Below are 13716 nucleotides of genomic sequence, written 5' to 3'. Positions count from 1 at the left end.
AGAGAGAGGAAGGGAGAGAGAGAGAGAAACATCGACGTGAAGGGACACATCGAGTGGCTGCCACCCGCACGACCATCCAGGGCCGGGGACAAACTGCAACCGAAGTACGTGCCCTTAGCGGGAACCGAACCCGGGTCTCTCCGGACCACAGGCCGATGCTCTAACCGCTGAGCCAAACTGGCCAGGGCTAAATAGAAAATACTTTTTGAGATGAAAACTTGAAAAATGCCAAATAACACTGAAAAAGGAAATACAGCCTTCTCTTGAAACAGGAAAAGCCTGTCCTGGCCGGTTTAGCTCAGCAGTTAGAGCGTTGGCCTGTGGACCAGAGAGTCTCAGGTTCGGTTCCCGCTAAGGGCATGTACCTCGGTTGCAGTTTGTCCCCAGCCCCTGTTGGGGCCGTGTGGGTGGCAACCAGTCGATGTGTGTCTCTCATATCAATGTTTTTCTCTCTCTTCTCCCCTCTCTCCCTCCTGCTCTGTCTGAAGATAAATACAAAAATGTCCTCGAGTGAGGATAAAAAAAATAAAATAAAAAAAGAAACAGGAAAAGCCTGAAATAAGGCAAAGTTTGCAATGAACATTTCAGTCAGTGGGTAGAGATCACCTCAAATTATTAAAATTAAGAGTGAAAATGTTTATTTAGTATTTCCAACAATAAAGTTGCTCACACTTTCCTATTTCTACTAAAGTATTAATCTTTCCTTGATACCAGAGAAGATATTTTACATGATCAGATGGCTGTCATGACATACAAGTAAACTTTAAAGATTTCTTTGAACAGGCTTTAAAATTCAGCTTTATTTGAAGTGATGTTTTAAAAAGAACTATAATAGTCTCATGACATTTAAATTTGAAAGTTTTTATTTAATATTAACAGATTTTTTAAGTCAATTCTTATCATTTATGAAAAAAAAACCTTTACCAAGCACCCTAAAACCCAGCCTCTGCATCAATGTGGTTAAACTTTGGTAATGAGAGCTTTAGAACCTGCCACATTTCTCCTTTGTCCTTGCCTGCCGGTAAGTCCTAGTCCTGAGTGTTTTGTTACATTACAGTAGCTGCCCCTCAACCTATATTCTAAAATACCATGATTTTTCCTCAGGCTCTTATTCTCATGTCACTATTTCAACCATTTTGTCGTTTTATTATTTGTATTTATCCTATAACATTCATCATAAAATGTACTTCCCAAAGTTATAGTTAAATGTGAATCAATTTTTTAAAAAAAGAAAGATGCTCCTTTTTCCTATTTTTAAAAATCAAATAAAACTAAGTTTTATTTTTTTAAGTAGCACATGGAAGAAAATACTATTCTCCCAAATTACCTACTACCTTTGGCAAGCACCTATATTAAATATTTTTTAATTGATGAATAATTTTTTGATGAATCCATAATATATTGCTAACAACGGGCTGCTGAATTAAATCTACACCATTATCAAATCCTTTCCTAGTAACAAAAACAAATTAATAAAAATTAATAAAAAAATTATATATGATATATAAGCAAGAAGCAAATATAAAGGCAATCATAAAGAAATAAAGGCAAAAAAAAAAAAATCCTTTCCTAGCTTCTCTTCTATATTTTTCTGTATTTTCCAAGGTTTCTATAATTACCATGAATTTAATGTGCATGAGCACTATCATAATTAGAAATAACCGAGGAGGCATGTTTTAAAAACAAAAACCCAGAAACTTCTACTTTAATCAAATTCTACTGCTTGAGAATTACCCCAGAACTTACTTCCAGTTAAAGATTCTCTCTTTACTAGCATTCAACATATAACATAATGAATTTTATAAAGAGTTAATTTTTTTTTTTATCCTCACCCGAGGACATTCTTGCATTCATCTTCAGATAGAACGGGAGGGAGAAAGGGAGGGAGAGAGAGAGAAACATCGATGTGAGAGAGACACATCCACTGGCTGCCACCCACATGACCCCAACTGGGGCCAGGGACAAACCACAACTGAAATATGTGCCCTTAGTGGGAACCGAACCCAGGACTCTCTGGTCCACGGGCCGACGCTCTAACCACTGAGCCAAACCAGCCAGGGCAAGAGTTGATTTTTAAATTTTCGTCCTTGTGACATAGTGAGAACTGACAGAAAGTCCGAGGGCCTGCCTCAGCTATTAATTTACAATATGCTCCTGTAACAATCACTTCCCCTCTTTGAACTTTCTCATCTATAAAACAAACCAGTTATATGAAATAATATTTTAAGACAGTTCCAGTTATAGACTCCTATGTATAAAAATTAATATTCGGGATATGTATACAGATACATATATACATACATATATAAATAAGTTGGCATATTCACTAGCATTATATATAGCTTCCATATACTTAATTTATAAATATACCTATATTGGAATAATGAAAGTAAAATTCTGAAATGAGCAAAATAAATAGATTTCCCATAAGATCCAATCATTAATCTTAGTTTTAAAAGGAAACAGAAGAAAATTAAAATTACCCTTAAAGAATACACTAGAATAGATAAATGACTGAACAGATGAATGGGTTCGTGGACAGGTAGATAGGGAAGAGAAGGGTGTAAGAGTGATGCGGACAAAAGGACAAGAGTTAGGTCTTCCTTATGTGTCCCTTATTCCTTAAAAAGCCAGGATCAGGGAGATGAACATCTTAAATCTTCTTAGTATTACATCATGTTCTTCACTCTGTTTGCCTTCTAGATACTCTGTAGTTGAATAAGAATAATACCTTTGTTTTAGTCAAGAGTTTATGCCTTTGATTATCCGTAGTATGTCTCAAATGAGATAAAATATTGTGAATATATTAGAGCATGTTTAAGTTCTAAAATACTACATCCAAATGTAAGCTATAGGGGGAAAAAAAAGCTTCCTTTGAATCTCAAGTATCTGTTACTCGGGAAAAGAAAATCAAATCACCTTACCTGATATTGATACCTTGTTTATATATCTTACATGCATCAGAAGGCAGAATTCGGGAAAGTAAAGGCACTGTATTTTTTTAAAAAGAAAAGGTAAAAATTAATTAGAAGAGTAATGTGAACACATTATGAATTCATAAAAATTATCATAATTTCCTTTAAAATAGTATTTTCTCACTTAAAATAACATAGAGCAATTGTGAGCAACTTCAAGTATCTATTATTTAACTGTATTTGCTATATAGTTCACCACATTCTGTGCCACCGCTACTGCCCACCCACCAACAACACAGTAACAGAGTTGATATAATGTTACTTGTGGGTACATATTGCAGGACATTGTAATAGATGAGAAAACTATGCTCTATGGTAACTACACCTTCCTGAATGGGTAACTAGATGAACCTGAATTCTATCTGATCCTTTAAATATAATGTGATTAAATAGTAGAAAGTGATATGTATAACAGAAAAAGACATTTCTAAAGCTAAATAATTACATTTGAGTTTGAATCTCAAATATGTGACCTTGGTTACTTAGGCACACTGTACCTGTTTTAAAATCTATAAAATGGAATCATACTATTACCTGTAGATGTCTGTCTACATTCCAGTGTTGCTCACATTCATATTACAGCTATCTTTTGATCGTTTTTTATTATTATCGGCTATATTTTGGAGAAATGCGAGTTATTCTATGGATGGATAATATGCATAATAAGCTACCACATATCAAAAAAAAAAAAAAAAATGAAGCTAGAAATACCTAAAAGATCATATCAGACGTATATGTGAATGAGTGTGTGTGTGTGTGTGTGTGTGTGTGTGTAAAATATATTACAGGTATATTTTTTTAAACTCAGTGTTTAAAATGGATAATAAGCCCTGGCCGGTTTGGCTCAGCGGTTAGAGCGTCGGCCTGCGGTCCTGAGAGACCCGGGTTCGGTTCCCGCTAAGGGCATGTACCTCAGTTGCAGTTTGTCCCCGGCCCTGGTCGGTTGTGCGGGTGGCAGCCACTCGATGTGTCCCTTTCACGTCGATGTTTCTCTCTCTCTCTCTCTCTGTTCCTGTCTCTCCCTCCCACTCTACCTGAACAAAAAATGGAAAAATGTCCTCGGGTGAGGATAAAAAAAATAATAATAATAAAAAAATAAAATAAAATGGATAATAAGCCAACCTCAGTTAGAAAGAAACAAAAACTTCAGAGAAAATTAAAGACTAGTTTTTTAGTTAACTTTTTCAGAAGCATCAATATTTTCTACTTAACACTAAAGGTACACTTAATATATATTAATGTCTTTTTTAAATCATGAGAGGTTAGCCCTGGCTGGTTTGGATCACCGGTTAGAGTGCCAGCCAGTGGACTAGAGTTTCGGGTTTGAATCTGGTCAAGGGTATGTACTTAGGTTGTCATTTGTTTAGTCCTTGGTCCTGGTCTGGTCATGTGGGAAGCAATCAATCAATGTCTCTCTCTCTCTCTCTCTCTCTCTCTCTCTCTCTCTTTCTCACCCCTCCTCCCTTCCTCCCTCCCACTCTATCTAAAGATAAATGGAAAAATGTCCTCGGGTGAGGATTTAAAAGAAAAAAATCATGAGGTGATTTAATTCATAATGATTTCCAGCAATGAAGACAGTTTTCGACATTTTATTATATAAAAATAAGAAAAGCCTACTACCCAAAGAAAATGGAATACCAACTAGGAGTTACCCTAATAAAAAAATAGAGAAAAAAATTGCCCTGGCTGGTGTGCTGGTTAGAGCGGTTAGAGCACTGACCCACACACAGACACATGTGGGAGGCAACCAGTATCGATGTGTCTCTCTCATGTCAATGTCTCTCTCTCCCCCCCCCCCTTCTCCCTCCTTCCACTCTTTCTAAAAAATCAATGGAAAAAAATATCCTTGGGTGGGGATTAAAAATATACACACACACACACACACACACACACGAAATCACTTTCTGATAAAAAATTTCCTTATATGAAACAACAGAAGCTGATAAGAGCAATAATAGCATAAATTTATGTAAGTGATCAAAGATTTTCTCTCATGCTCATAAACTGAGATCCAGTCTTCCTGCCCTCAAGTATTTGATGTAGCATGAACAAGATGATTAGACAAAGATAGCACTCTAAATTAATTTAACTTAATTTATTACACCTTTTGAAGTAGTATGACCTACAATAACACAATTTAAAATCATATCCCAATATCCACTGATCAAACAAATCAGAAAAAGAATGCAGAGAGAAAATAAGAACCTTAAAAGCAATTTTTCATAAACACAATTTCAAAAATTATTTCATAAATAAATCCCAAGAAAATAATCTAATGCAGCAAATAAGAAAGTCACTTAAAATAAAACAAGGAGATGATGATGTTCTCAGTGGTTAGAGCATTGCTTGACACATGGAAGGGTCTCTGGTTTGATTCTAGGTCAAGGGCATGTACCAGGGTTGCAGGTTTGAACCCCGGCCCCTGGTGGTGAGGGGGGTTTGGGGGAGAGGCAACCAATCGATGTGTCTCTCTTACATCAATGTTTCTCTCTCCCTCCCTTCCTCCCTCCCTTCCACTCTCTCTAAAAATCAATGGAAAAAATATATATGCTTGGATTAGGATTAAATAAATAAAACAAGGAAAATGATGGAATATACTTGCAGTGATTGAAAATAATGTTTCTAAAGAGCATTTAAAGATGCTATATATGTTTATGTAAAATTTAAAAATCAGGATATAAAAAAAGAAGTAAAGATTTGGGAGATTGAGGGGGGAAAAAAACGCCAAAAAAAGGGGGGGGGAATTATCAAGTAAAAAAGATTTAATGCATAAAAGAATGTTATTAATGTTCTTTTTTTAACAATCAATACCATCTTTGTGTGTGTGTGTGTTTTATGGATTTTTTGAGAGAGAGAGATAGAAACATTTATGTGGCCCTGGCCAGTTTGGCTCTGCAGTTAGAGCACCAGCCTGCGGTTCCGAGAGACCTGGGTTTGGTTCCCGCTAAGGGCATGTACCTCGGGTGCTGTATGTCCCCGTCCCTCATTGGGTCATGTGGGTGGCAGCCACTCAATGTGTCCCTTTCACGTCGATGTTTCTCTCTCTCTCTCTCTCTCTCTCTTCCTCCCACTCTATCTGAACAGAAATATGGAAAAAAGTCCTCGGGTGAGGATAAAAAAAAGAAAGAAACGTTGATGTGACAGAGAAACATCGATTGGCTGCCTCCTGCACACCTCCCAATGGGGATCGAGCCCAAAACCTGGGGATGTGCCCTAACCAGGAATCGATAGGATCTCTCAGTTCATGGGAGGACGCTCAATCAATCCACTGAGCCACACAGGCCAAGCTATTAATGCATTCTAAAAATAGAGCAATTTACATTTTCCAATTCTGTAATGAGAGAAACATCGACATGAAGGGACACATTGAGTGGCTGCCACCCGCACGACCAACCAGGGCTGGGGACAAACTGCAACCAAAGTACGTGCCCTTAGCGGGAACCGAACCCGGGTCTCTCCGGACCGCAGGCCGACACTCTAACCGCTGAGCCAAACTGGCCAGGGCGCATTATATATCATTTAAAAGTCCTGGTGTACTAGACCACTGAGGTTTGTAGTAGCTTTGTATAATAAAAGAGCTCCAACTCAAATTGGTCTAAAGCCTGAATACATTTTCCATTTTCATCCTGTTTTTTTTATCATCTATAGAAACCTGTAGGTGATCTTAAACTAAAGGTGTCCCTTGAGTATAATGTTTTTTTAACTGATTTTCTAAGTAATATTAGTGGTTTAAATTCTAAAATAGTCAGTTGCTCTTGCTAAGCAAGATGTTTTAAAATATTTTAAAAGTGACATTTCATTATATGAATAGAAATATATGTAATCACTCCTAAAATTATACATATATCTATAGTTATAAATGCATTATAAATGTTGCATAATCAAATTCATGATGCTATCACTGAGGTACTTGTTGAAAGTATTGCTTGAGAGCTTGACTTTGACACAAAAAAGTCAGCACATCTGTTTTATTCCTGACAAGGATTTTTCTGATTTTGTATCAAAACTAACACCTGATGGTTCGATATCATGTAATTCTAAAAACTAAAATTCACTGGCTAGATTTAGCTTAGACACTTTGAATTGCAAAGACACTGAATACTTTCTATTATTAGATTTGATTATGAAGCTTTATTCTAGAACTTAGGCATGTTTCTTGTCAAAACTCCTAATATCAAAAAAAAATGGCAACCCGGAAGTAAGGGGGATCTAAGAAATATTGAGGTCCCAGGGGTAAGTTTAATTTACAGGTAGTGGAACATGCACACTCTACTCTTTCTCATACTATTATTTTCAGTGTTTGGCTAAAAAGCCTCAGACTTGGTTCAAGTGGGGATCATAATTGCCCCATCTATTGCAAATTTTTGTTTTGCTGTGAATAAAATGAAATCATGTTTTTGAAGGAAGCCCTGTATTATATACTGTAAAGTGTTAAATAATTTATAGTATAATAATCACTACTTCAAATTTAGCATATAGCACGTTTCAACAGAAAAAGTGATAATTTTAAAAATTTCTTTCATAATTGACAAACTATCCACTCATCCCTATATATTTGGGATTGTTATTTATATATTATGGATGGAAAACATTAGGCTTAGAAATGCTAATTAAAATTAGGGAGTAAGTGATGGCAAAACCAAAATTTAAATTTATAGACTCTTCATTCCTCAGTTCAGTGAATTATGCTTCCTTTGGAACACTGTGTTAGACTCTCAGATTATACTGAGATATATTAAAATATAGAGAGTTTAATTATTCAATTTAAAAAAAAATGGCAACCCGGTTCCCGCTAAGGGCACGTACTTGGGTTGCAGTTTGTCCCCGGCCCTGGATGGTCGTGCGGGTGGCAGCCACTCAATGTGTCCCTTCATGTCGAAGTTTCTCTCTCTCTCTCCCTCCCACTCTATCTGTACAAAAAATGGAAAAATATCCTCGGGTGAGGATAAAAAAAAATAAAAAAAATAAAAATAAATGATACATAATGCATAAAGAGAAGGTAGGCCTATAACAGCAACAAAATCATGTGTGATTTTGATGGAGCCAAAACCAGCCTGATGAGGTAGAGTTGTAACAATTTTGGAAAGAACTGATTTTATGTAGACATTGAAACTTTATATTTAGAGATTAAACATACTAGGAAAATCTTAATCATCCATGCTGTAAAGTATTATGCAGCTATTAAAATAAATGAAATACTGCCGTGGCCGGTTTGGCTCAGTGGTTACAGCGTCAGACCGCGAACTGGAGAGTCCCGGGTTGGGTTCCTGCTAAGGGCACTTACCTCGGTTGCAGTTTGTTGGGGTCCTGTGGGTGGCAACCATTCGATGGGTCGCTCTCACATTGATATTTCTCACTCTCTCTTCCTTCCTCTCTCCTTCCCGCTCTATCTAAAGATACATGCAAAAATATCCTCGGGTGAGGATAAAAAATAAATAAATGAAATACTTCCTCATGAACTAATATGGTAGGATGCCTGTGATATATTACATAAGAATGACAAATTGCATAATGATATAATAGTATGATTCCATAAAAAAATTAATGCTTAGTATATACCTACATATATATGTATGTTATTTGTGCACCCCTACATACACATCTGTAAACATTAAGAAGGGTTTGAAAGTATTAGCATGAAACGTTAACAATAATTTCCATAGTTGTCAATATCTGACTTACTTTAAAAATTATTTTATGATTTATTTTTACACTTTGGGGGATAAATATCACAGAGCATTCAAATATATTTATATCATAAAAATTAATTCCGATGCTTTCAAAAAAACCTATAAGCTCATTATATCCCAACCTATATAGAGATTACATTTTTTAAAAGTCTTTTTAACAAAATTTAGTTGTTTTGGTAGTTGTTTAGTTAGTAAAGGTCACTGGGATCAAACTTCCTATTTGGACAAAGGGGAAAAGAGAAACTTACTAAGGTAAAATAATGACTGCAAAATATCTAGAAATTAAGGTCTTTCATAAATAATAGAAACAGTGTGCAACTTAACAGTATGTTAAGACGGTGGCTAAAAGTCTACAGGAAAAGTGGAAAAATGATTGAAAGTTATAAAATATGCAAAATCAAATGTAAACCAAACTCTAGACATTCAGAGATCTAAGTACTATATTTCAAACTTCCTTAAATTCAGTAATCTAATAATCTCATAATTATACTTCTCTTCATTCTGACAATTTCTTAAAGTATTATAACATTTAAGCCTACATTTTATTTTTAAAAATCTTAAGCCATTTTTAATCTTAAAAATAATTTAAAAAGTTATTAATCAGGTTGAGATAATTAAATACCACTTCAGTGCTTTAGAACCATTACATTCCACATGACAGAAAATATTAATTTTCCTTAGAGCAAGTATCAAATTTATGTTTGCAAATATATATATATGTTACTTTTACACTTGTAATTCTGCATGTGTACATATTTTATAATAAAACATAGCACACTCTTACCCCAGCTTTGAAAATCCCAGTGAAGTTCTAGATAAAAGTCACCTAGCTGAGAAATAAAATATGAATAATTACTGAATTCACTTTAGTTAACAGCTCCTATATCTATATAACATTTTGCTTTTTAAAAAAATCTGTTATCTTTAAGGTCCATAGGTAAGAACAGAAAGCTTTCAATGTTTAGAGTTGTCAAAAAAAGAAAAAAAATGTTTATTACTTAAAATAAAACATTACAGTATTTTTCTACAAAGAAAAATATGCACCACTGTAGATTTTATAATAACATTTTAATCACATAGAAAAATATCTGAAACTGATAGGCATTTACATTTGTAACAATAAATATTCCATTACTCAGCATATCTAAAATAAGTATTATTGTAAAAATAGTTAATAACTATCAAAGCATTATAAAACATGATTTCCAAAATGATTATTTATGTAGCCTCATAATGGTCTAAAAAAATGACCCATTACAATAGAAACTTTATTTCTATAAAGTGATTAACACAAAGGTTTACTAAATCTGAAATAATATGTCAATAATATGGAAACTATAGAGAAAATTTTTATTTCACAAATTAGAAGCTAAACACCAATGACTATAACTTTTTTTTTTTTTCATATGATTGGTTTAATTTTTTTTTCAGCAGGAGAAAAAAGAATAAAGTTTTTTGTGTTTTTTTTTCATCAATGACTATAACTATTAAGGAAACTAAAAAAATCAAATATTCTTCAAAAAAATTATCTCTTGAGCATTGAAAACAAAAAGCATACCTAAGAGAAGACACAGTCATCCTCATAGATCTATCTTTCTCCCACAGTTCTTTTAGGCATCAAAAATACAGAAGAAAAAGTCAGAAAATAAATCTCTTTTTGTGCCAGCATCCCTAGCTCTTACTATCTTGAGGTAGGACACAAATAAGTTTAATAAGGAATGTGTTATATATGGAAAATGCAAACTGCTCCTGCTAGAAGCAGCGGCTTCAGCTCTTAGAGAATCTTCTAATCCAAAGGACAAAAAAATGATTGTCATTAATTATGACCTACCTCCTTTTTTCTTAGAGGTCTCATCTAATGTATTGAAAGCATTAATTCTTTATCTACCTTCCTAGTTCAAAGTAAATGGTGCTTCACATAAGAGTACAGTTATACATCATAATCAGAGTATTTTGTTATGTTATTATTGCTTAATTTAAGCAGGATATTTACCATTTCTTGACTCTTAATAATTAATAAGAAATTAGGCTATATTTTAAAAATGCTTAAAACTACACATAATTATTCTTTGAGTGCAAAATCAGCAAAGAAACATAGCCTACCTCCTTCAGGGCTTTTAATAATCGAGGTCGTTTTTCTTCAACACTTTCCCTGGATTGTTGCTTAAGCTTCCTTAAAAGAGCTGTAACTACAATTTAAATTTTAAAAAATGTTTAATTTAAAATAGATATCACCATGCTAGAAAACACCACTGCTTTTATACTGATATACTGAGAGATACACATATTGTTAACAAGTTAGCAAATAAGTTTAATAACACTATTATCCTGAAAGAAATTGAGACGAGATACCTCAACATCAATTTATATTCATTCACACTAGTTTTTCTAGTTTTTAACTATCTGTATGAATTTACCTGACTGAGTCAAGATACACCAATCTCAGTCAGATGATGCCACTTTCCTAAAATCATAATTATCTGCGATTGTTACCAGGTACTGTTTATCTGTTCTTTTTAGCAGTTTGTATTCTCACATACTACTAATACAGAAATGAATCTTATTCTATCTTTGAAAATAATTTCTGAACCTAATAAAACCTGAAGACTTCCTTAGTGTTTTCTCAATAATTAAGAGGTTGACATTTAAATACTACATTCAAGTGCAAACCCCAACTTTACTACTTATTAGCTGTGTATAAGCTGGGACAAGTTATAAAATTTCCCCAAACTTAAGTTTCTCTTTGTTTTCATTTGTCAAATAAGAATAAAGTCAAATCTACTACACAGAGTTACTGTAAAATCTCACTATAAATGGCTTACTACTATGCCTACAATTAAGTAAATATAATTTTTAATCTATTAGAATGAAGATCTAATACTGACTAAAAAAAAAGAATCATTCAATCCCTAACATTTATTGAAATGAGGGAAAACTCTAGATTTGAATGAATTAAGGTTAGCAAAAATAAGAAAATGGAAAAATGTGGATTGAGATTTTTAAAAAATGTATACATCGCTCTGGCCAGTTTGGCTCAGCAGTTTAGACCACTGGCCTACAAAGTGAAGGGGTGCGGGTTCGATTCCAGTCAAGGGCACATACCTGGGTTGCAGGTTCCATCCCTGGCCCCAGTCGGGGTTGTGCAAGAGGCAAACAATCAGTGTCTCTTTCACATCAATATTTTTCTCTTTCTTTTTCTCTCCCTCCCTCCCTTCCACTCTATCTAAAAATCAATGGAAAAAATATCCTCAGGAGAGGATTAACAACAACAAAAAATATATATACATTGATACATACTGATTTCCTCCTGGTCCTGAAATATTTCATATACATATATATGTAAAGAAACTTTTTTTTTCTATTTTATAGTATGCATTCTTATAAACTATTTTAACCTTCATGTGGAATACAGATGAAAACAGAAGGTTAAAAAAAAGAAACAGAAAGAAGATAGTAGTGAAAGCTTGGACCAGATTTGTTTTGTCCAACAGGACAAATTAGAAAAGGCCAAAGAAGAATTCTGAAGAACAGTAAAACGTATTCCTACTTTAGCCACAGTTCTAACAATAACGCCAATATATTTTTAAAAGCTAAAAATCAAAGAACAATGTTTAAATTACTAAAGGTCGCTCTGGCCACTTTGGCTCAGCGGTTGAGTGTCAGCCTGCAGACTACAGAGTCCCGGGTTCAGTTCCCAATAGGGGCACGTAACACACAAAAATAATAATAATAAATAAATAAATTACTAAGGTCTTTCAGAACAACAGAAGACCTAGAGTTAAAAAACATAAAACCTAGTGTCATTTATAAACTAGCTCTGTGACTTAGGGCAATAGTTCCCAAACACAAGTCTACATTTCAGTGCCCAATTGTTTATGTTTCCAGTGATATGCAGCAAAAGGAAAAAACTGGAAACTAGAATGGGGTTTTTTCTTTATAAATTACAAGCTATTCCAATTCAAGAACTATTCTTTCTTCTATTTTTGGCTTCAAGATGTCTTTTTCTTAATAAAAAGATCACAGAAGAAAGCGGTTATCATTTTTTTTAGTTCCTATATGCTAAAATAAATATGTTAACTATTCTGCATCAATCTTCAAATACATTTTTTTTTCTGTCCTGTGAAATTCAAATAGTCTGAGAACCAATGACCTAGACAATCGTTAAGATTCTTTACAGACTTAAATGTATATGAGTCTGGTTAACCTTCAAGGTTGTTATAATTTAACTCTAATATCAGAGATACATTACCCAAATATAGTAGCTTTTCTTCCTCACTATAAGCTCAAATACTCTAATAAATCTTTATTCAAGCTCTCTTGCCTTCAAATTGAAATGGATCTCTGCTGAATGTAAAACATGAAAAGAATTTAATTCCTAGACTGAAAAGGTACCTTAATGTAAAGCAGAAGTCGTATTTTTTCATCAGCTAAATATATTATAACTGACTGAAGGAATTCAGGAAATAGCACAAAATAACCAAAAGGAAAAAAACAAAAAACAGGAAGACAGCTTAAGAGAACAGTGGGCCAGCTGGAAACATAATAATATTAGCATAACAGGAGACCCCAAACAAGAAGAAAATGAGCAAGGGTTAGAGAATATATTTGAAGAAATAGTGACAGAAAGCTTCCCTAATTTGGTGAAGGAAGAAGGCATTCATGTTCAAGAAGCACAGAGAACCTCAAGTAAGAAACCAAACAGGCCGACACCAAGACACATAGTAATTAAAATGCCAAAAATTAAAGACAAAGAGAGAATCCTAAAGGCAGCAAGAGATAAGCAACAGAATACCTACAAAGAAACCCCCATAAGGCTATAAGCTGACTTTTCAACAGAAACACTACAAGCCAGAAGGGAATGGCATGAAGTAATCAAGGTCAAGAAAAAAACAAGGACTGGAATCCAAGACTACTCTATCCAGCAAGGCTATCATTTAATTAGTCAAATAAAGAGCTCCCCAGACAAAAAAAAAAAAAGCTAAGGGAATACATTAGCACCAAAAGGACTGCTATAATTACTAGAAGAAATAGGAAGAAAAACATAATCACAC

At 34.0% G+C, this 13716-nt stretch overlaps 1 protein-coding gene across 5 annotated transcripts in view; it reads right to left on the bottom strand.

The window, feature by feature from the left end:
- ANKRD13C (ankyrin repeat domain 13C) overlaps positions 1-13716 on the bottom strand; it is a 79641-nt gene that overhangs the window by 35087 nt on the left and 30838 nt on the right. For all 5 annotated transcript variants that reach the window (XR_004958914.1, XM_036256237.1, XM_036256239.1 and 2 more), the window contains exons 4-6: positions 10769-10854; positions 9450-9495; positions 2925-2991 (exon numbers count right to left, since the gene is read on the bottom strand). Coding sequence is in view for 4 of the 5 variants with exons in the window: in XM_036256237.1 (XP_036112130.1) it covers positions 2925-2991; positions 9450-9495; positions 10769-10854 (199 nt within the window). In the remaining variant the exon portion in view is untranslated. The remainder of the gene's footprint in view (positions 1-2924; positions 2992-9449; positions 9496-10768; positions 10855-13716) is intronic.

This window comes from Molossus molossus, unplaced genomic scaffold (genome assembly GCF_014108415.1).
Source record: "Molossus molossus isolate mMolMol1 unplaced genomic scaffold, mMolMol1.p scaffold_m16_p_12, whole genome shotgun sequence".
In the NCBI taxonomy this organism is placed as follows: domain Eukaryota; kingdom Metazoa; phylum Chordata; class Mammalia; order Chiroptera; family Molossidae; genus Molossus; species Molossus molossus.
Note: the sequence above shows the minus strand (reverse complement) of the source record. Positions and strands in the feature narration are given on the sequence as shown.